The sequence below is a fragment of the Rhinolophus hipposideros genome (genome assembly GCF_964194185.1).
Source record: "Rhinolophus hipposideros genome assembly, chromosome: X".
Classification (NCBI taxonomy): Eukaryota; Metazoa; Chordata; class Mammalia; order Chiroptera; family Rhinolophidae; genus Rhinolophus; species Rhinolophus hipposideros.
In genome coordinates, this window is record NC_138046.1 from 89,414,879 (window position 1) to 89,439,265 (window position 24,387).

At 37.6% G+C, this 24,387-nt stretch overlaps 1 protein-coding gene across 1 annotated transcript in view; it reads right to left on the minus strand.

The window, feature by feature from the left end:
• Positions 1-22,519, minus strand: part of RP2 (RP2 activator of ARL3 GTPase) — a 34,278-nt gene extending 11,759 nt beyond the window's left edge. The window contains exons 1-3 of the mRNA XM_081043131.1: positions 22,179-22,519; positions 5,599-6,264; positions 1,105-1,219 (exon numbers count right to left, since the gene is read on the minus strand). Of these exons, the coding sequence (XP_080899257.1) occupies positions 1,105-1,219; positions 5,599-6,264; positions 22,179-22,280 (883 nt within the window). The 5' untranslated portion in view covers positions 22,281-22,519. The remainder of the gene's footprint in view (positions 1-1,104; positions 1,220-5,598; positions 6,265-22,178) is intronic.
• Positions 22,520-24,387: the final 1,868 nt, after the last annotated feature.

Genomic DNA, 24,387 nt, shown 5'->3' on the forward strand with positions numbered 1-24,387 from the left:
ACACTTATTACTTGATTCAATTTCTGAAAGCTGCTGAGAGTTTAAAGGTTTGTTTTTTAAGGTTCCATCACAATGTTCCCATGTCAAAATGGTGGCATGAAAGGAGTCAGGTCTTAATTTCCTGTATATAATCTGGGATAGATTCATGCACCCACTGGCTTGGAGCGAGTTCTGAATACTACTACAGTAACCACAAAGGGATATGAAATTCTGTATTAACACTTAAGGGCTGAGTCACACCCAGCATTAGTTATTAAAATTATCCTAACAATCCTCCAACATTTTCATACAAGTTTTTGCAGTTTATTACAACTTATTTATACGTAAAGAACATATAAATGTAGATGTGCCCTGTCTCTAGGATATACCCAATCAGCATTGCTTATTACTATATATATTTGCTCAGGCAGGCCAGTCAAGGAAAGCCTGATGAGTCTTGAGCAAACAATGTCCCCACTCTGACAGATAAACAGTACCCTGTCCTCTAGAATCAGTACACCTTCAAATATATATAGGCAGACAGCAACCCTTCAGGACACACAATCTATAGTTTCTCTGTTTGCAGACATATTTTCAGTATTTGAAATTCATTGGTAGCATTTGCCTGCCAGGAAAAACAATCCTAATCATGCACAGGAAGTTAATCAATCATATTAAATATAAAAATTAATAGTATACCATTTTAAAAAACTATTTCTAATTTCTTTTCCAGTATGGTCAAAGCACACTGAAGGCAGAAAGGATCTTATCAAATGCTTTGTAATTCTGGGTAGGGAGAATGAAATGGTCATTCACTATACTATAATAGTGAATTTTATTACAACAGTAATAAAATAAAAATAATAAAATACATAATAATGAATGTGACTTTCAAGCACTTAGATGACAGAATAGAAAAAAACAACAACACCTAATGTCTGATTCCTAGTTATACAGGGCTTTTTGAATGATGTGAAATTTTGACATTTCTGAATTGTAATAGGAAAAAACATAAAACAAATGAGACAGAGAAGGCAATGTAAGAGACATGTTAAATGCCAGAGCAAAGCAAATCAGTGTATCAAGAGAATAACCACAAAAGTATGCCAATCATCCAGAAGGTACCTTTGTCCAGAAGAGGAAGGAAGTCAGGTGCTTTGTCCCGAAATACCCTTTGAGCATCCTCAGCTTTCATTGACACTTCCTTTGTCTGAACCAGGAAAAAGCCTTTACCAACCATCTGTGGAAAATAAAATTTCATTCAGATTTAAAAATGGCCTTCTGAGATTAACACAATATTTTCCCAGTCTAGCATTTTTCTGTATAAAGTGTGACACAGCATGCTGATTTTTGTTTTAGTTATGACTAATTCAGGGTGCTTCCTGTAACAAGTTTTCATATACACAAGATTCTTTCTTCGAGGTGGGTGGCTCTGGTGAAGAATTCGTACTACAATGCCTACTGTTAAGATTGAGGGTCATATAAATGTGAATGATCGCTCAAATATTAAAACGTAATTTAAAAAAGTTTTTTTTTGACTGAAACTAACAGATGGAAGATTTAGTTTGGTGATACTGCAAAACATCTAATGAAAGAAGAATGGTTAAGTAAATTACGGTACAGTGACATGATAAATCATTAAATCTAACAAATGAAAAATGGGGGAAAGCTTATATAATACATTTAACCCGCTCAGGGGGCAGGTACTATTATTACCCTCATTTTACAGATAACAAAACTAAGGCACTGAGAGTGGTTAAGAAACCTGCCCAATGTCACACAACTACTAGGTAACAGCTGTGATTCAAATCCAAATAATCTGATTACAGACCAAATATATTAGAAATTATTCCTAAGAAGACTATTCAAGGTACAGTACATTATGATTTTAACTTATTTCTACTCTTCTTTGTTTCTATAGTTGTCTACAACGAGTACATATTAAATTTTAAAATAATTATTAAAGTAGTTTTAAAAATGCAAAGTCATTCAACTACTTAATTTTTTTAGCAAAGCCTACTGGGTTTACTTTTACATATGTTACTTGAACATAACAAAATGTTCAATACAGAACATGTGAAAAACAAAAAAACAGAAACAAAGAAATGTCAACCAAGGTGCAACAACTCAAAAATGCCACGTAGGTAATACTAGCTTTTACTTTTCCCCCATTACAGAAATAATACATGTTCATTGTAAAATCCATAGCACTACAAAAAAACAAAAAAAGAATACCCTTCTCTTAATCTGCTTCCCAAGATAGCCATAACTGTTAACTGTTTAGTATATATAACTTTTTAGACTTACCTACTTTAAAAAAGTCAGATACTTAATCTACAAATTTTCACTCACTTGACTGTGAACATTTTCCAGGTATTCTACTATAAAATCAGCTTTAATGGTTGATACTATTTCATCCTATGACTACATTATTCCATACTAGTCCATCAAATTGGATTCGAACTCAAATTCTTTTTCATAGCCCTCAATGCTGCCTCAGAGAAAAGAAACATACATAAAAAAGCAGAAAATTACACGGACATCACTGCCAGATGACGACTGCAAAGTTACTTAAAATATCAGAAACCATCCTACATCTGTTTCTAATTTTCTAGACTGCTTGTTACCTCTCATTTTATAGTCAGACACATAAATTGACAAAGAGAAGATGATTAATTCAAAATACCGTTACCTAAAAACAAAGAATGAACTATGACACTTTATTTAGATATTTCATTGCCTATATTTGCAGAGACTCTTTTTCATGAAAATTCTTCTGCTTTTAAAAACTTGAATAGTGGTAACTACCCAACTTAAATTATGCCATATTTTACTTCTGAACAATCCAAACTACTTTTACTCTAATTTATTCTGTGCATATCTGTGACATAGGTAAGAGCCAGCAAGAAATGTGATTTTTAGGTGAGAAAACCGAGGCCCAGTAACTTGACTCCCTATGGAATGTGTTTTCTGCTTTACCCAGCTTTTCTGGACTTCCTACCCTCTTAAATTTTATATACATGTTCATTGTAAAATCCATAGAACTACAAAAACCCATTATGATATGTTTAGTTTATAAAAATAATGTGAAACAAAATGGTGTTATATTCCAAGGGTTTGACAGAATCAGAGTTAGTTATCACAGTTCTAGTGTAAGTTGTCCTAAGATATTTGTGTTATAATACAAGAAAGATTTATTTTTCCATCTCAGAACTAGCTTCTACACATATTTTCCTAGGAACTCAAGCTTCATTTTTTAAAAAAAATACGTAATCTCTCTTTTAACATGTAAGTCACTGGTCTTTTGATACCCGCTTCACACTTACTTGGCATTTTCTTCTTTTTGTTCTCTTTTCATTCCTTAATTTTGTGATTTCAGAATTAGATAGAATAACTCCAGCCAAAAAGTTCCAGGGTTATTCCTTCTAGGCTGGACAGCAGAATCTGCCTTGACTCCATACACTTTTGGTCACATTCCTGCTCCACTAGATGTTAACGTACTTTCTTTTACCACTGAGGCAGCACAGCAGCATAGGCTTAAGGGTTAAGATTTGGACTACAGAGCCATACTGCCTGGATTTAAGTCATGGCTCTGCTGTGTACCAGCTGAGTGACCTTTTGCAAGTTACTTACCCTCTCTGTGGCTCATTTCCCTTATCTGTAAAAAGGGAAATAATGACACCTATTTCATAGGTTATTCTGAATTAAGTGAGTTAATTCACTTAACTCCCTTACGACAGTGCTCCGTATATAGTAAACACTATATAAACGTTAGCCACTATTAGAATTTTGTTTGTTTTAAATTATTCTGTATTCCAAAAGGACAACTAAAGAACCTTACTCTTCCTGATTATACTACTTTAAGGGCACACAACACTGTAATTTTATATATCAGATACCAAAGGTTAAAAGGTTAAGAACATTTGATGACTCATGAAGAAAGACTTTGTTTTGATGGCTTTTTTCTTTCAACATGCTGTATATTCTTTCTGTCCACTCTTCATTACCTACCAAAAAGGAGTTTAACCTGAATAATAATACCTTTTGACGTCTGTATGTAGATTTTTTTTAAAAAATCACCATACAATATAATGAAAATATTTTCCTCTCAGATGTTGGATTAACATAGCTCAAAGACTAGAAATACTTTTCTGTATCTTGCCAGATTCATAGCATATTTTCATCCGATTGGTATGCTCAAAAAAAGAAAATATCAAAGTCTTAAAATTGTACTTTGGCTTCTGTTGTTTTGAAAAGTAGACCTCATATACTTTGTAGATTTCAGACATGAGTTTTCTACATTGCAGAATGTGCAGTTACAGAGAGGTAGTCATTTTTAGTTTGTTTTTTCCTTAAAATCGTTTCTTTTGACAGAACTGTTACAACTTTTAAAAAATTCATTCAGGGGTGGCCAGATGGCTCAGTTGGTTAGAGTGTGAGCTCTCAACAAGGTTGCCGGTTCAGTTCCCGCATGGGATGGTGGGCTGTGCCCCCTGCAACTAAGACTTAAAACGGCGACTGGACCTGGAGCTGAGCTGCGCCCTCCACAACTAGACTGAAGGACGACTTGGAGCTGATGGGTCCTGGAGAAACACACTGTTCCCCAAGATTCCCCAATAAAATTTTTTTTAAAAATCCATTCAAAAAGAGACTTGCTGAGTTCTCCATTCACTTCTCCATTTCTGGAAGTTTGATTTTTCAATTCAAACAGACTCTTCCTGATGAACGTATGATTGATGGATAATCAATATATTCTACTGCTGCCTCCGTACTTGAGTCCCCACCAACATAGGGCTGCTGCTTCTGGAGCCTGAGTTATTTTTCAAGCACAAGCTGCTAGCCAAAGAATACTTCTCTACTCATGGACTCACCTAAAGCCCCTGCTCATGAACCCACAACCTCCACTCGCCCAGCCCCCACCTCATTCTGCACCAACCTCCCCTTCATGGCAATAGGACAAGGGACAATAAGGCAAGTAATATGGGCGTTGCTCTCATAGTCACAACAGGGTCCAAAAGTCGTATTCCTAAATGTCTTTCCTATCCCTAAACAATGAAAACTCCAAATAAATCGCCCCACTAAATAATTATAAAAGGTCACGCTTTACTGTTCGGTACTACTTTTGTGAGTTTCCGTGGAAGTCATTTATTATAAAGAATGGAAGTTCTTTGAGGGCAGAGAATTCTGTTAATGTATAATTCAAGAGCTCTAAGTTGCCACCAATTTTAAGATGCCTTTCAAATAGCAAAAACGTGCAACAAACAAATGTGCCTTCAAGAGCTCTAAGTTGCCACCAATTTTAAGATGCCTTTCAAATAGCAAAAACGTGCAACAAACAAATGTGCCTCCTATAATCAATGAAATATGGTAACAGAATAACTTGCACACATTAAGTGCTTAATAAATGCTTACTGAATTGAATTATATTTTGTAAAAGTTTCTTTGGGAAAGTATTTTGAGGCCTAAGCAACCAGCTTACAGATAAGTCTGTAGGGGACAGAGGCGTATAACTTAAGGTTTGCCTATTTCTACTAGCCAATTTGAAAAGAATGGAAGTTCTCCGGGAAGTGGCGTGTTTCTATCCAGGTGTATGTGTGTTTCTCTTCTCTTTCTGCTTACCTCATCAATCAGTTTCCTGGCATTTGCGATAGTATAATCACCAGCAAATAATACCACTAAGCATGATTCATCACTGCTCTTCTGTCTTTGACCCCGGGATACGGGAACGATACTTCTATTGGCTTCTGTGGAAACACGGACAGCTTTGAGCTCTTCGGTAGAAGGCAGAGGAACGTGGTCTTGAACTACAGCATCTTCAGAAAGAAGGCTCCAGTTGAGTTCTCCTGACACAGGTGTAAAGTCATGGATGTTACTCCAGGTGTTATTGAAGATACTTAGCCCTGCATCTTTGAACTGGAAAGCTAATTCAGGGTAGTACCATTGAAAACAGGCAAACTTGATATTTGTGGAAGACTCAATAATGGGTTGAGTGGCACAGCACAAAAAGACTTCCAGCTTCCTACAGTCCCGCACACGAAACTGCTGGCAGGCTAGTGCACACTTGCAATCTCTGCAATTCCGGAAAAACACACTGCCTTTCACCGGTCCCAGAAAAATGATGCAGTTAGTACAGTCATCGATAGTAACTGTGGCTGAGTGATCAAAAATATAGATGTTACAGTTCTCACAGTCTTGAATGAGAAACTGCTGTCCTGCCACTTTCCCAGGTAGGCGACCTACTGTTTCATCTTTCAGACCATTGAACATGTAGTCTTTTGGATCAACCTGCAGGAACAAAACACAGACATTGAGTGTTATTAACATTACGCAACACATTTTAATTGTCTACTGGGCCAGGCACCATTCTTAGTGCCAAAATAATCTGTTCCTATTCTCACTGACTTTGCAACATAGTAAGAAAATGAACAGGACAATTTTTTCCCAATAAATAAAAGGCAAAAGGTGAAAAAAGGTAGAAGAAACTGTTATAGATAAAGAAAGACTCAAGGACATTATCAACCAGACAATGTGTGGACATTGTTTGGATCCTGTTTCAAAGAACAAACTGTAAAAACATGTTTTTGCAACAATTGGGGAAATTCTCACACTTACACACAGTATACTGGATAATATTAAGGAATATTTCAGCTCTGACCCTATTTCTTTTTCTGCTGATTCACTTTTAAAAATTCTTCTGCTTCTTTAAAAACGTGTGAAATTGGAAATACACCCAGATTGAAATATATTTCTCTATCCTTCCATAAATTGGTGAATGGGTCTTAGTTCCTAAACCCTGACTAATTTCTGCAATATGCTCCAGAAAATGGAAGAACCTGAAGGTACAAGAATCACAGAATGTCAGAACTTGCATGTACAAATTTGATTCAAACATTTATTGAGCTATTCCTAGAATGTAAATTTTTAAATTTCACCATTTCCATCCTTAGATAGTCTAAACTAAAGCTCACATAATTTTTTAAAAACAGTACACCTGGAATTTGTCCGATTATTTTTTAAATGTTAACTGATCTATCAAAATAAAGTCACTTAAAAGATCATTTTTATTTTTCCAAATTACTTTTGAATCTACTTGCACTGTTTTACCTCTTCGTGAGTACATAAATTTCATGCAAAACTATTCATGCACCAGAAACAGGCTCCCATAGATCCAGTATGTAAAAATTAAATAATTTAATCATCTTAATCATCAGCAAACAAGCTTAATGTGACTTATTCAGTATAGCAAAATAAATGTTCTTATCCAATTTTACATAATGTATTAAAGGGAGTACTGGTCTGTAGCATAAGGCAACAAGAGGCACTTGTTTTCCAGTCTCTATTTTGTTACCCATGAGCAACACAATCTTGAAAAAGGCACTTCAACTTTTTGGATCTTCAGACATTCAACCATTTGAATACCCAATATGAGCCAGACATTGTTTTAGGCACTAAAGTGAATATGAGCAGCACTTTCCATAAGAGAAGTAAACACTAACCTAAACAGATGATTTAAAAATGACCCGGCTTAGTAAGGAGAAATGCCCAGAATATTCTGGAAACACAGAGGAGGGACACCTGGGGCAGGGGAATTAGGGGTGTAAGACTTTCTGTACAAAGTGAGAAAGAATAAGCTGGAGTTCACCAGGTAGAAGGGATGGAAATAAAGGACCCTCCCTTCCCATGGTAGGCAAAAGTGAAAGAATGAACAAAATAACTCTTCAGGGAGTATGAGAACTAAAAGTGGTTTCGAGTTACCAATGATACTGGAACGGAAGCAGATGAAGCTAGAGAGGTAGGCAGGGGACATATTATAAAGCTTTGAAGTTATCCATGGGCAACAGGCTACCACAGAAGGATTTAAATAAGCAAAATTTACATTTCAGAAAGACTATTCTGGTGAAAATAAGGAAAAGTGGAACATGGATCTCAGAGGCTGTTGTAATCGTCCAGAAAGGTCTGGAACTAGAGCAGTGGTTAGTAGGGAAGAGGAAGATGGGACAAATTTGAGAAAAACTGAGGAAGTAGAATCAGCAGGTCTGGTAGTTCAGTGGCAGAAGGATAGGCCAAAAATGATTCCTAGTTCTCTAGTCCAGTGTTTTTCAACTTTTTTGAACACAATCCACATTAGTACAGCCCAGTACACATACTTTTGAGTATTTGTGCATGCACACATACCAATACAAACAAAAATTTCATAGACTAATACTTACCCTCATTTTGTATTAAGCCCTCTATTATTTTCTATTGTCCTACCCACATGTTTGAAAAAGCCCTGCTCTGGTTTATGTGACTGGATGTCGGTAGTGCCACACACCAAAAAAAAAAAAAAAAAAAAAAAAAAGGACAAATACTGGAGTCAACGCAGGTTTCATGTAGGAAGAGGTGGTCAAGCAATTCCGTTTTTGGGATTTTACAGGTGATGTTCGTATATATACAGGTACAGTGTCCACTTTGGTCTCTACCAAGACACAGCTGCTGGCTCCCCATTGCTCTCGATCTACCCCTTGAAGGACTAAGTACGGAAAGCACCAAGAAAAGGGGAAACTATGAGAAACCCCCACGGTGAAATGTGGGAGGATAACATAGAAAAGGAACCGCTGCGATTTCTGCTCTTGCTTCTCCCCCTCCCAAATCTTGAGATAATAGTGCATCCCCCACCCCACCCCCCTGCCCTGGGACTCAGATCTCTGGTCCAGACTTCATTCAGAGTAAATTCAGGGGAGGACAGGAACTCTGCGCTGGTGAAGAGCTGAGAATAAACAGGCGGGGACTTAATTTAACAGTTGTTCAGGACCTCTCCAAGCCCCCAGAAGTGATGAATTAAAATCCAAGGAATGACTTCGAATGCTGCTTTTCTCAATTATTCACTGGTCAAGGAAACAGGAAAAATAAAACCAACAAGAATACAGAAGATCCAAATTACACCATGAATAAATTTGAGTTCTGTGTTAATGAGCAGAGTATGACGTGTGATCAAACAATACTGTGAATGTTTAAATAAAAAAATATTACAGTAAAAGACACATTGCCATTAATCCCCCTCAGAAGACTCCCCCTCACTTCAAACACACTTACCCCATCATTCTTGCCACTTTCTGAAGCAGTTCTAAAAGTCCTCTTTCATGAGTGTCTTTAGTTGCCCTGTCATGGCTGCCTCGATGTCCTGAATCATTTTGACTTTGGGCAGAAGTCGCAAGGTGCCAGACCCAGTGAATAAGGTGGATGAGAACACATCATGTTTTTATTTGACAGAAATTGCCGTACCAGAAGCGATGTGTGATACGGAGCCTTTCTGTTGTGATCACAAAATACAGAGAATGCTGCTGCCAAGTGCCGTCCAATGGAAAGGCACAGATCTTCAATATGGGAAGTGACGCGTCTGATACGTCAAAACTTAGTAACAGTGCGTGACAAGTTTCAACTTGTTTGGCGCAGTCAGTGGGGTATGAGCTATGGTTGAGGGAAGGGGTGTTTTAAAGTGTGCTATAAACCATAGCTCACAAACAAAGCATTAATATGAAATGGGAAAACGGTTTCATCCTCCATTGTGACAACTCTCTGTGTCACACATCACTTCTGGTATATGGCAATTTCTGTCAAATAAAAACATTATGGCATGTCCTCATCCACCTTATTCACTGGATCTGGTACTGTATGACTTCTGGCTCTTCCCCAAAGTCAAAATGACCGTGAAAGGTAAATTTTTTGAATCAATTCAGGACATCGAGGCAGCCAGGACAACACAACTAAAGATACTCACAAAAGAGGACTTCCAGAACTGCTTCAGAAAGTGGCAAGAACAGTAGGATAAGTGTGTTTGAAGTGAGGTGGAGTGTTTTGAGGGGGATTAATGGCAATGTGTGTTTTACTGTAATAATTTTTTTATTTAAATATTCACTATATTTTGTGATCACACCTCATATACTTACAATTTTTCTTAAGCACACATTAAACATTTTTTTGTAAAAATCATGTACTACTGTGTTTCCCCGAAAATAAGACCTAGTCAGACAATCAGCTCTAATGTGTTTTATGGAACAAAAATTAATATAAGACCTGGTCTTATTTTACTATAATATAAGACCAGGTCTTATGTAATATAATATAATATAATATAATATAATATAATATAATACTAGGTCTTATATTAATTTTTGCTCCAAAAGATGCATTAGAGCTGATTGTCCATGTAGGTCTTATTTTTGGGGAAACACGGTAGATAATAAAGAAAGCCTCAACAAATTTTAAATAGTAGATAACTCACAGGCCATGATGTGGACCAACATGCAATTGAATTAAAAGTTAATAACAAAAGATACTTTAAAGAAACCTTTGTGTATTTGAAAATTTAAAATATATACTGCTAAATAATTCATGAGTTAAAGAAAAAATCATAATCAAAATCTAAAACTACTTAGAATTAAATGTTAAGACACCACATACGGGATGCAGCAAAAATGGTGCTTTGAAGGAGATATATCCCTAAATAGCTACAATAAAAACTCTCGAAATTGATGAGTTAAACGTCCATCTTAAGAAATTAGACAATAAACAACAGAATAAACCTACAGAAAGGAAAAACAGATAATATAATAATTGCAGAGATTAATGATTGAGAAATCAAATATACAATAGAAAACATCAACAAAGCCACAAATAGGTTTTGTTTGGGTTGGGGCGCTAAACAGTAGGCAAACAGCTGGCAAGAAGGATCAAGAACAGAATGAAAACAGAAAGAGTATAAATGAAAAAGGGAATATATAACTATAAATAACGCAGAAGTTAAAAAGAGAACATCAACAACTATATACCAACAATTTAAAAAAGATTTTGTCCATGGAATGAACAAATCTCTTAAAAATAACTTACCACAACTAATTCAAGAACTTAAAAGCTTAAATAAAAAGCTGTTACTATTAAAGAAATAGAAGCAGTAGCTAAAATGTTCCCATAATGAAAACACCAGCCCTAACTTGTGTTACTCTGCTCAGCAAGACCATAATAAGAAAAACAAAGACATAACTAGAAGAAAAGTATCAGTCCAGTTCACTCATGCCTAGAGATGTAAAAAAAAAATTTGTAAATTAAACCAATCCTACAAAAAGAGAAAGCATCTCAACTAAGTTGGATTTATTCCAGGTTGTGTGAAAATGGTTTGGTATTAGAAAATCTTACCATGTACCACTATGTGATATCAACTTACATTTTAGTCCTAACTCCTATCACCCTCCTACAGAAACTTTATTCTTCAACAGATCTGAAGCACTTACTGTGACTTGTCTATGCCCTCTGATTCTCATTTGTCCAGAAGGCTCTCTCCCAGTTCTACTTGCCTGCCTGTCCCACTTTTTCCGTGAAGCTTTCCAGTTCCTTCAACCAGAAAAGCCTGCTCTCCTTTTCTGAGCACCTACACATTAAATACCAGTCTATGCCCCCTAGTGTATCATAAACTTTCGGCTGGATTCCTATAACCAATCTATTTAAAACTGAAACACCTCCTCCAATATTACCTCTTTACCCCATTATTTTTCTCCAAAAAAAAGCTTCCTTTTAACACACTACATATGAAGTATATGTTGTCTGTCTTCTCCTGCCCTCCATTAGAACATAAATTCCATGAGGCCAGGGGTTATCTGTTTTGTTCACCTGTTTTCCCCCAGCACCTAGTGGAACCTGAGTTTGGTGGTCTCCAGCTATCTCTTAAATAAGTAAATGTGAAGGGTAACTGAGTTTGATGATCACATACTTCCCCATACCCCATTCCCATCCCATCCCCAAAGAAGAGAGTCTGATATTGATCAGGAACATGGTATTCTTAGGGACATTCAGTTAGGTCACTGTTCAAGTTGGCCCACTTCTGAGTAGTAAGATAATTACACACAAAGCCAGGCAGAGGCACTCCTTCTAATGCCAATCGTTTACATTCTCTTCTCTCTCATTTCTGCAGTAGTAAAAGGAAGCTGAGGCTGCCTTCCAGTTGGAAGAGTCCGTAGAAGGGGGTGGCAAGGCATACATGGAATGGGCGAATGGGATTTTGATCCAGTCCAGGTCTTAAAAGTGGGAAAAAGGAACATGCAAGAGTGGTTGCAATCAGTCCTGATTTAGGCCTTAAGGAGGGTAAAAACATGCTTTGGTCTTCTTCAGCTTGTCTTGTTGGCACCAATCCACCTCTCACAGCGGGAGTAAGAAGATCAAGAGCGCCACCAACAGGTGTAGGGAAAAGCCGCCCAGGACTTGGCCGGTCTCTACAAAGGCCTTAAGCTCAACGGGCAAGAGGAATATTCAACTTCAGTTTATGGTTTATCTCACTACCAGAAATCCCTTCAAACTTTAATGTAAAATTGTATGTGTATTTTCCTGGGGTTCAATTGATTTGGGGTTCAAGATTCTGGCCAAATTATCCTTGCCTAAGACACAGATAACAAGTTCAAACATTTGCAAGCATATTTGTGAGAATTAAGTAGGTAACAAACTAATGTTTACTTAAAAATAAAAAATAAAAGTTAGTACCTGTTACTTCAAGGAACTTAACTAATTATTTTTTTTTGCATGGGAAATGATATACATTATAAGATGTACAGTATTGAACAGAAATTTCAACTATATTAATTGTAGTTAGTACTATATCAGTGATTGTAGTGAAGGCTTGTAAATGCAGAAATAAAATCTATTCTTAACTTTAAAATGACTGAGCTGCTGTCTTAGTCTCCTTGGGCTGTGGTATGGACTGAGTGTTTGTGTCCTCTCAAAATCCAAAAGTTGAAGTCCTAAGCCCACAATGTGGTGATATTTGGAGGTGGAGTCTTTTGGAGGTAATGAGGTTTAGATGCAGTCAAGGAGGTGAGGGCCTCATGATGGGAGACGTAGGAGGGGGAGGGAAGGAAGAAAAGGAGGAAGAAGAGGAAGAAAGGAGGGGGCGCAGGAGATTCTCATTCATTCCCATTCATTCTCTCGCCTCCTCTCGTCCCCCCTGCAAGCACCCAGGAAAGGCCACGTGAGCACACAGAGAGGCTAAGTACAGGAAGCAGGCCTTCACCACTGAGAACTGTAGAACTCTTGGCACATTGTACCTCTGTCCAAAGCCCTGCACTAAGAGACTTGACCAAACTGGCATGGCTTCTAGCAGCACAAAACTGTGTCCTTAGGAAGCCTCCGGCCCCCCATTAAAATGCCTGCCTGAGAAAGCTCAACCCTATTGGGAACATTTACTGTTTGTTCTAGCCAACACCTGAAGATCAGCCCCTGACCTTTTCTTTTTCTTTTCTTTTTTTAAAAAGTATTTACTAAATAGGGCTTACAATTGTCAATGTGTATCTCTTACAACTCAGGAATACCTTTCTCAAGGACCTCAGAGCCATTCCTTTGAAACACAACTATCAGGAAGGATGGGCCTCTGTCAGTCTCTGTGGGTAGGACAGAATCCTAGTTTTGATAACGGCAGTTAACAAACACAGCTGGCCTAATCACATTTACTCTGATCAACTTTATAATTTTCACTTCTCTGACTCTACTGAGCGCTTGCTTTTCCCCCAGCCCCATTCTCCACTTAAGTCACCCAAATCGGAACAGAGATCAGCACTTTCCCAAATTGTCAGTAGTTACTGAATAAAATGTTTTTACTGCTTTAACGAATGTTTGGCTGTATTTAACTTTGACACCAGACCCTCGATCTACTGGCATCTTGATGTTTCCCAGTCTCTAGAACTGTGAGAAATACATGTCTGTTGTTTAAGCCACCCAGTCTATGGTATTTTGTTATGACAGCCTGAGCAGACTGAGATTAGTTGCCATAACAAAGCAACACAGACTGGGTGGTTTAAACAACAGATTTTTTTTCCCCTCACAGTTCTAGAGTCTGGGAAGTCTAAGATCAAGGTGCCATCAGGGTTGGTTTCTGGTGAGACCTCTCTTCCTGGCTTACAGATGGCTGCCTTCTCACTATATCCTCACATGGCCTTTCCTGGGTGAGTGCAGGGCAAGTTCTCTAATGTCTCTGCCCATAAGGACACTAATCCTATCAGATCAGGACTCCATCCTTATGACCACATTTAACCTTAATTACTTCCTTAGAGGCCCCACCTCCAAATACAGCCACACTGGCAGTTAGGATTCCAACATGAGAATTTGCTGGCAGGGAGCACAAACATTTAGTCCATAACAGCTGCCAATGCTGAGGACTTCAACGTAATTTACTATTCTTCTACGTACTTCTTCTGAACACCTCAGTTCTCCTAGTTCATGGGGAGAAATTAATCCTATAGCTAAAGAATTCTATAGTATAAAAGTATCTAGACTGTCAACATGGTATACAAAGAAACTTAGGATTTATGTTGCGGTACTTTTTCAACAATCCCTGAAAGTTCTTCAAAACAAAAAGTAATAATAAACAACCTGAAGGTTAATACCATAATAATTTTGCAAAAGTTACTAGTTCTCAGACTAAAATCACAAAGATGGAAAAATCATGTTTTAAGCTACTTTTTCACACGATCCACTCATGACGTGAGCTTAGTTTAGGCTGTATTTCTTACTACCATGTTTCCCTGAAAATAAGACTGGGTATTATATTAAGTTGTGCTCCAAAAGACGCATCAGGGCTTATGTCCACAGGATGTCATCCTGAAAAACCTGTTAGGTCTTATTTTCGGGGAAACACAGTACAATCTGTAAAAGAGAGTGGATATACTTTCAAAATCAAAGAAACATCTCAGGAGTTGGAATTCACCTGATACAACTACCGTGTTTCCCCGAAAATAAGACCTAGCCAGACAATCAGCTCTAATGCGTGTTTTGGAGCAAAAATTAATATAAGACTCCCGTATTATGTTATGTTATGCTATGTTATATTATATTAGGCCTGGTCTTATATTAAAATAAGATGGGGTCTTATATTAATTTTTGCTTCAAAATACACATTAGAGCTGATTGTCTGTCTAGGTCTTATTTTCAGGGAAACATAGTACTAAACTAAGTTAAGCATTATTTTCCTAACAGAAAGCACATCTTATTCTTTTACTGAGCAGTGATACAAATTTTTCATTAAAATTCATCTCCATAGTTAAACTTCCATAATGATAATTTGAGATGAAATAATAACATTTGTTAATTTTAATGGAAATCCAATCTGGGTAAAAGCCCAAAATAAAACTCGGGAATCTGGGGCAGCCGGTTAGCTCAGTTGGTTAGAGCACGATGCTCATAATACCAGGGTTGCTGGTTCGATCCCCGAATGGGCCAGTGTGAGCTGCACCCTCCACAACTAGACTGAAACAACTACTTGACTTGGAGCTGATGGGTCCTGGAAAAATACACTTAAAAAACAAATAAAAGTTAAAAAAAGGGACTCAGGAGTCTGAGAAGCACTATATACGTACCAGCCACCGTTCTAAGTGCTTTATAATCATTCACTGAATCCTCATATAAACTCCTAAGAGGGTTGTGTATTATAATTATCTCTGTTTTATAGATGAGAAAAATCGAGGCCCCTAGAAGCTAAATAACTTGCCAAAGGTCACACAGTAGGTATTTGAGCTCAGTCTCAGACCTAAGCAATCTGGTTCCTTAGTACACAAACATATTCAAACAGAAACCAATGTTTACTAGGTGCATAAATCAACTGAACAGAATAGAGAGTTCAAAAATAGACTTACATATATATTGACAAAAGTGCAAAGGCAATTTAATAGAAAAAGGATCATCTTTTTTTTTTTTTTCCAGTAGGATAATCTTTCCAACAAATGACGCTGGAACAATTGGATATCTACATGTCAAAAAGAAAAAGAAAAAGAATCTCCTATACCGTGCACCATATTTAACAATTACCTCAAAATGGATCATAGCACATACATATAAAACCCGAAACTCTAAAACTTCTAGAAGAAAACAATGGAGAAAAATCTTTGTAATCTTGGTTAGGCAAAAATTTCCTAGATGTGAAACCAAAAACATAATCCAAAAAAGAAAAAAAAAATTGAAAATTGGACTTTCATCAAAATTTAAAACTCATGTTTTTTAAAAGATACTGTTAAGAGAAGATGAGTCATTAATTGGGAAAAAAATTTGCAAAGCACACATACGACAAGAGACTTGTACCTAGGATATATCAAAAATCTCTCAAGACTCAACAATAAGAAAACAAATAACTCAGTAAAAATGGTAAAAATATTTCAATAAACACTTCACCAAAGAAAATACACAGATGGCAAATAAGTACATGGAAAAATGCTGAATATCACCAGTCATCCGGAAATGCAAATTAAACCACGATGTAATACCACTACACGCCAATTAGAATGGCTAAATCTTTTTTAAATAAAACTGAACATTCCGAGTGCTGGTGAGGATGCAGAGCAACTGGATCTCTCATACCTTGATGGTGGGATTGCAAAATGGTACAGCCACTTTGGAAAATAGTTTGGCAGTTTCTTGTAAAATTTAAAACACAATTTCCATATGATTCAGCAATCCCACCTTCAGGTATTCAATAACTGAAATGAAAACCTACGTTCACTCAAAACCCTGTATGCAAATGTTTATGGTAGCTTTATTCATAATTATCAAAATTGTAAACAACCCAAACGTCCTTTAACTGGTGAATGGATAAACAAACATGGCATCATCCATATAATGGAATACTACTCAGCAATAAAGAGGAATTCCTGATACATGCAACAACATGGGTGAATCTTAAATGAAGCATGCTAAGTGAAAGAATCCAGACTCAAAAGGTTATACACTATATAATTCCATTTATTCGACATTCTCAGAGAGAAAGAACTATAAGGATAAAAACTGATTAGAGGCTTTGGGGGGATGATGGAACTGTTCCGTATCTTGATTGTGGTGGTAGTTACACGACTGTGTCATTTGTCAAAACTCAAAGAACTGTACATGTAAAAGGATAAATTTTGTTGTATGTAAATTATACTTCAATTAAAATAAACAAATTACTTCAAATTTAAACATTGTTAAGTCAGTTTCAGGTCTATGTACCTATGTAGCTGAAAGGTTATTTCACAAATTAAAATGGCAGTGCCATGTAACTACAGAAATAATAAATACTAGTTCCTTGATCTTTATATATTGATGATGAGAGAAGGTGAAGTATTATATTTATATTAGCTCACTATGTTGCTAAATAAACATAAAATAGAATTATAAAATTATAGAACTGGAAAGGATTTTCCACTATCTAATCTAATCTAATCTAATCTCACATCTCATCACATTCGTTTTGTTCACCCAGTCTGACTGAACACTTCTAGCAATGTGTACATCCCCTCATGAGATGCTCAAAGAATTAGAAAACTGGAAGGGATCTTAGGGAACTGAGGGCTGGAAAAGCTAAATGACTTTAGCGGTGAGCTGTAGGAGTGCAGAATACAAATTCAAACCTCAGTCCCACATACCCTCAGTCCCACATACTTTCCACTCCCTGTGCTTTTTCCCTTTATCAAAACTTTAAATGAGTGAAGAAATTGGAACCCACATATATTGCTGGTAGAAATGTAAAATGGTGCAGACACTTTGAAAAACAGTTTAGCAGATCCACAGAAAGTTGAACATGGAGTTACTATATGACCCAGGAATTCCACTCTCAGGTATATACCCAGGAGAAATAAAAACATATGTCTACACAAAAACCCAAATGTCCACAGCAGCATTATTTGTAATGGCCAAAAAGTGGAAACAACTTGAATGTCCAGCAACTGATGGATTAATAAAATGTATTTATAAATAACTAAAATATCTATTCTATGGAATGTTATCAGCAATAAAATGCAATAAAGTACTGATACATGCTACAAAAGGGATAAATCTCTAAAAGATGCTAAATCAAAGACGCTAGTAACAGAAGACCACATACTGCACTGTTCCATGGATAAATGTTAAAAATAAAGCAAATGTATAGAGACAGAAAGTAAAAGTGTGGTTTCTAAGGGCTGGGGAGGGGGAGAGTGGGTGTGGGTTTCTTTTGTGCGGGATGAAAATGTTCTAAAATTAGATCATAGTGATACTAACATAACCCTGTGAACCTATTACAACTATTGAATTGTACACTTTAAGTGAGTGAATTGTATGGTATATGAATTATATCTCAATAAAGTTGTTTTTAAAATGAATAAAGAACTATTTATTTCCTTTAAAAAAAACAACTTTATGTAAAGGATTTAGAATATGTTGACAAATTCTTTGACACCTCTCCCATCAAGAGGTCCCCTCCCCTTGGATGTGGGTGGACATTTGTGACTGCCTCACCCAACCAAATGTGGCAGAAGTACTGCTACATCATTTAAGAGGCTAGTTAGAAAAAAGCCACGCAGCTTCTACCAGTCTCTCTTAGGACACTCGTCCTTGGAACCCAGCCATCACGCTGTGTGGAAGCAAGGGCTACGTGAAGAGGCCCCTGGCCCTCAGCCCCAGCTGAGCTCCCAGCCAAACGCCAGCAGCAACTTGCCAGCCAGCTCTGTGATTAAGCCATATTGAAAGCAGACCCTCCAGCCTCAAGTCAAGCTGCCCCAGCTGATGCCACATAGAACAGAGAACCAGCCCTGCTAAGCCCCACACAAATTGCAGAGTTGTGAACAAAAACAGTACTTGCCATCATTCTAAGCCATTAAGTTTTGGTACACAGCAATGGATAACCAGAATACCTTTATGTACTTAACAAGCTAAAAACAGCCTCTAGCCCTCTACTCAATGCAGACTTCTTTCTAGTCTGAATGTTTTCACTAACACGGAGATCAGTTCCTCAATGCCACACTTCCACTGGTGAACAGCTCGGGGAATACGATCTGCCTTATGTTAAGGCCAGTTCTGTCCTGCCCAACCTCTGGTCCGAGTTCTGTCCTTAGAGGTAACCATTACTGTGTAACCCCTCTTCCTCAGGACAGGCCTTAACCTTATTAAATCACAGAGAAATCTTCAGCACTGTCCCATTTTATAGCCAAGGAACCTGAAATGCACAAATTGGCTGCTTTATGTAAAGTTCCACAACAGATCCTGAATAAAATCCAGTTACTTCAATCTCTGGCATAAGGCTTTTGTTTAGTATTATTTCTATTGAATATAAGACAAATGTAATGGATACAAGATGTGTTATCCATACTCAAAACAATAATTTTCATACTTATGCCATCATGTCTATCATCTAGGAGGAGAACTGGTATGACTAACTGGAAAATGAAAACTACTTTTCTGTACCACTGACCTTCCCTTTGTTCATACTGTTTCAACTTAAAAAAGCCATTCAGCTCTTCAAGGGCAGGGATAATTCTTATAATTTTGATTCTTCCTTGGTGTTTGAGTACTTATATATTGAAAAATTTGCCTAGCTATGGGAGGAAGCATACAGATAACAAGGATAAAAGCATTTCTTTCCAAATGATTTAAACACAGGCCTTACAGATCTAAAATATTTATCATGTCAATGTAGTAATTGTACAGTAAGCTTTTTTCTTTTTCAAAGTCAGCGGCAATAGAAAATGGACTTCTTACACTGCTGATTACAGTATATCAGTTACCATGACAACACTTAGTCCCCAAACAGTCTTTCTAATTGAGACAATTTCTTCCAGCTTCAGTCCCCTAAGACTGACCCAATTACACAACTCAAAACCCAAAACCCAGGGGTGCCTCTCAATAAAGATACTTTGATTACACAACCTAAGGAAAAATCTAAACACAACTTTTTCAAGTTGTGAGGAAAACTTTATAGGCAACACATTTTTTTTCAACTCACAGATCAAGAGTTTTATTTATATATATTTTACGTACTTATATTTTATTATAAATAACGATTTACGTTTTATTTTACACATTTTGTTTTTACACCTACAGTCTTACAAACTGAATGGTAATTGTCTGGTATAACTTTAAAATTGTATGTGCTATAATCCTTGATCACATTACAGAAGTCTAAACTTTTAATACAAACCATTCTGTTAATATACATGCAACAGATCTCATTTATTTTCTATTGGCTGTATTTGCATTCTATTGCTTTTAAGGTACAGTTAAAATCTTCAGAGAGCAAGAAAGACCCTGCTAACCTCAGTCAAAGCACCATCAGACTAACACAGAACGTTTGTACACTCGCCCAAATTGGCCTCCTAAGAGGTAAGGAACTAGAAAAAAAAATCATATAAATCTTTAAAATCATATAAAATTTAGCAGGCTATCACAAATGAAGCACCTAGGGTGAATTCCTATTAATTCCCAAAAGAAAAAATTCCAAAAAGAAAAAGCAATGATTAGAAATGTGGTCGTCTCCACTGTCTCAAAATGTAAACTGGTAATTCTCTTTCTCTAATAGTCCAAAAGATTTTAAAATGGGGCTGTTTTCAGGATAAAAATGCTCATTTAGAAAAATTTTGATTAGTTGAGTTAATCAAGATTTTAGTTTTTATTATACACATACCCAGAAGCATGAGCTTATTTTACATACCCAGTAACATCTCTTACATCTCTACAACTACAGTACCCAGCAGTGGTCCCAAAGAATGTTCCCCGTAAATTGAAAACAATGTCTACAATTGAAAATTTACTATACACTGATTTTTTTTTGGGGGGAAGCTTAGATGTTGGTGTCTTCTATTCTATTGTTCAAATGTGTTTACTTAGCCAAAGAGTAAAATTTAAAAAAGCACCACAGAGCACATCCATTTATGTAAAAGGAGAAAGATTAACATGAACATCCTGTTAATGAAGGTTAACTGTAAGAATTTATTATGAAGTAATGAGTCAGAGGGCAACCATAATAGATTACTTTAAATAAAAACCAAAAGCATGTTAGTTTGGGACTATGATTTCAAAACAAAAAGCTAAAATAAAATAAATACACAACCTTCTCTATGGCAGACAGTTCAAGCTTAAACAGCATTGTTAGAAATACTAATAGGGCTGAGGAAATGAATCTTTTAAAAACTGTACACCAAGTAATTTTAAACGATAGGTACAATCCTCTTAGACGACAGAAAGCACAATACTTTCCATTCCCACATTATAAAATGCTGCTACAAGTAGGGATAAGAGAGAATTAATAAATATACCACAAAACCCAAGAAGGATCTGAGAAACTGGCAGAAAGATGGGGCTGAGAAGTTTGCAAAAAGCATCCACTTTCTTAAATCTGACACTTGAAAAACCGAGTTTACATAAGTAAATTCTGCTGGGGATTGGAAATCACACAGCCAGGTCTATGAAATGAAAACATTAATAAGAAATTTACTATAAAGCATTCATGAACAAAGAAAGAACCAAGGAGCTGTGTTCATAACACACATTTTAAAAATCTCTCATTTGGTTTGAAAGAAAAATAATTGATAAGTCTATCAAAGTATTTTACTAAACACAAATGGAGAACTATGTAGAAAGAGGAAGCATTATGAAATTTATGACTAAGTGTTTTGTGCAAGACTAGTGGATCTTTTCAAAGCTTTCTCGTTTCTGGCTATATAAAAGTAAAAATTAGAGCGTCATCATTCACTTAAAGCAGTAACAAATACTGCCTGGTTTATGCTGGTTATTTTCACCATACAGTCTTAACACACATTCCAAGACAGATTCACTTTTCATGATTCCTTTCGGGTAACTGGAAGAGGAGGGAAAGCAAAGCTGTACGTTAAACAGCCCACTTCATAATTGAGAAAATTCAGTAGTGGAATATACCATTAGGTACCAAAGAGATTTACTGACTAAGGCAGACAAAAGAGAAAACAGTCCCAGAAAGAACATAAGCCGTGAAAGAGATGAGAATCAGTCCCATGTGTAACTAGAGGACTGGATAAAACCCCGCTCGGCGCTGCCGAGAAAGAGCAGATTTGGGATTCTGGGCACTGCCCATTCTCTTTCCTTCTCTCGAGTCCATCCTGGGACCGGAGGTCAGGGTACGGAGCGGAGGAAAAACCCTCAGCGGTCCATCTACCTTGACAGTGAGCTTTAAGGCCCCTTCCAGCGCTTCACGGTCCTCCGTAGAGCCTCTCTAACGCTATATTATACGCCTCCCCCAAAAGTCATTCATCCTGACTGAGAGAGAGAGAGAGAGAGAGAGAGAGAGAGAGAGAGAGAGAGAGAGAGAGAGAGAGGTTTTGAGAGGTATTAGTTTGGGTCAGCCCCCTCAGCTCTCCCGGGGCCGCAAGGGACCCTCGTGGAGCGGTTTGGAAGGGCTGAGACCAGAAGCTGCGGGACTCTGTGGTTACCTTTTCGCGCTGGTCCCAGCTGTACTGCTTCGGCCGCTCCTCCTCCCCCTCGGGTTGCGACTCTTTCTCAGTCTTCCGCCTCTTGGAGAAGAAGCAGCCCATGGTCCCGGCCCGCGGGTCTCCCAGCCGCTACTCCTCGGCGGCCTGTTTGTTCAGGCACCTCCTGGAGTGTGGTGTGAACCCTGGGCTCCTGGGCCCCACAGATCTCAAAAGACAGCCTCGCGAAACCGCCCCGACGCCGGCTGCCTCGGTTCGCCTCCGAGGCCCAGAACCCTCTCTCTCGCTTTTTTCCTCACAGTCGCCCTTGACGACCCGCTACAGCCAATAATCGCTCAGCGCCCTCTGCGCTGCCTATGAAAAGAGGTCGACGCACGCACACAACCAATCAACGCCCGGCTTCTGCGTGAGCCCCAAGGGGCGGGCCCGGCTGGCTCCTACGCACTAACGGCCGCCCCCGCCCCCAGCTCTGCCCCGCCCTCCTAGGACTCAGTGGGGCTTTCTAGCTGATGTGAGTGCCCGGTCCGCAACGTTTTTGCTCTTGGTTCTCAGTTTTCAAGTTCGAGGTGCGTGAGGGATCCCTAGTTGAACGTTGAAATTCAGTTTTAATATGCAAATAATAAGGGAACAGGAATTGCTGCTGACACAGGAAGGGGCCCTGAAATCCATATTCCTTACTTCTCCCCTCATTACCCATCCTCCGTCCCTACATCGTCTGGCCAGTGTCACTCCCTCAGGAAACTTCGCCAACAACCTCCCCGACCCTCTTTGCCCTCTCTTCTGTGCTTTCTTAAAACTTCCACATTTCACTCTAAAATTACACAAGTACTTAGTAAAATAATTATTTGTGTATCTTCTTCCCATCGGAACTGAATTTCTTGAGACCAAGAAAAACTGTCTTAAGGGCATATACCTTTGAAGTCCCTAGGACTGGCCCAACTCCATACTAGGTGCTCAATAAAACCTTTGTCAAATGAATGAATACTTGCACTCTAGTGAAGAAAGCATTTATGATCTCTTACATATTCCTTCCCAAAGAAAGTGACTGAAATATGTGTGGGGGTGGGTGGGGTGGGGTGGAGTTATAGTAAAAGGGTTCTCCTCATGGAGTTTATAGCCTAGTTGAGGACATAAGCATTACCATATAAATAATCTTCTAAGCAAATGGTATAGGGTTTGTCTATAGATATTAAAAAATATAGACACTAAATATTAACATTTGTTATACTTGGGCTGAATTTACTCAATACACATGTATTGCTTATGCAATAGAAAAAGTGCGTTATTGGTTTAATTCTCTGAGCACAGTATTTTGACATCTTGGTAGGACATCAAATGTGGATCAGTTCAGGTTTAAATTTAGTGATCATTTTACTTTCTCACACTTATTCACATCTAGTGTAGATCCTAAATGAGTCTCTGACTTGAGCATTAAGAATGTTCCTTTTTTCACTTCCTGTCCTTTCTTGCATAATCAGGAAGAAAAGTGCATGTTCTCAAGTATTAGAAATTACTGCAAATTTAAGTTCCAGATCTTAGGCAATAGGATCTTTACCCAGTGCATACTTTTCTTCTTCAGAGTGAGATGAAAGGTCTATGTGAGGATGTTTTGGATAAGATCCTTAGATATTTTAAATTAATAGAATATTAAAATTATAACCACTATGTAGCACAATGGAGGAAACAATTTCCAACAGTGGTCTATTCACGGACGCTTAACCAAAAGTGAAGACAAAATCCCCTTTCTGTTAAGCCTCTTCCCACCATCACCCCCTGACCAAAAATAAAATAAAGGAAAATTAAATTAAATTTTAAAAACTGGGGACTAGAAAACCAATAAACAGAGCGAGTGCTAGAGCTCTCTTGTGCTCTTTCTTACTCTTTTTTTCTTTTCTCCTCTCTTCTCCCCAATGGATTCTCACCACCACTTTTTTCTGCAAACTATCTCTCTTTACTTACTCACTGGCATATACGTATATGGCTGAGAACAGACATCGCATCCTTATTCCTCATGGTCTTTCTGTCTAAATGCATGCTACAATCTTTTTATATCTTAGTTCAGATTCTCAAGGGAGATAGCCAGATAAATTGCTGGCCAGTCAATAATAGAACGGTTACCGATTGGTCAGTGTACAGCCCTGGTCTAATTGTTGCAGCTGCAGAGTTGAGTTCCGTATTACAAACACGTGTGTGGAGAGCAGGTCCTGAAAAC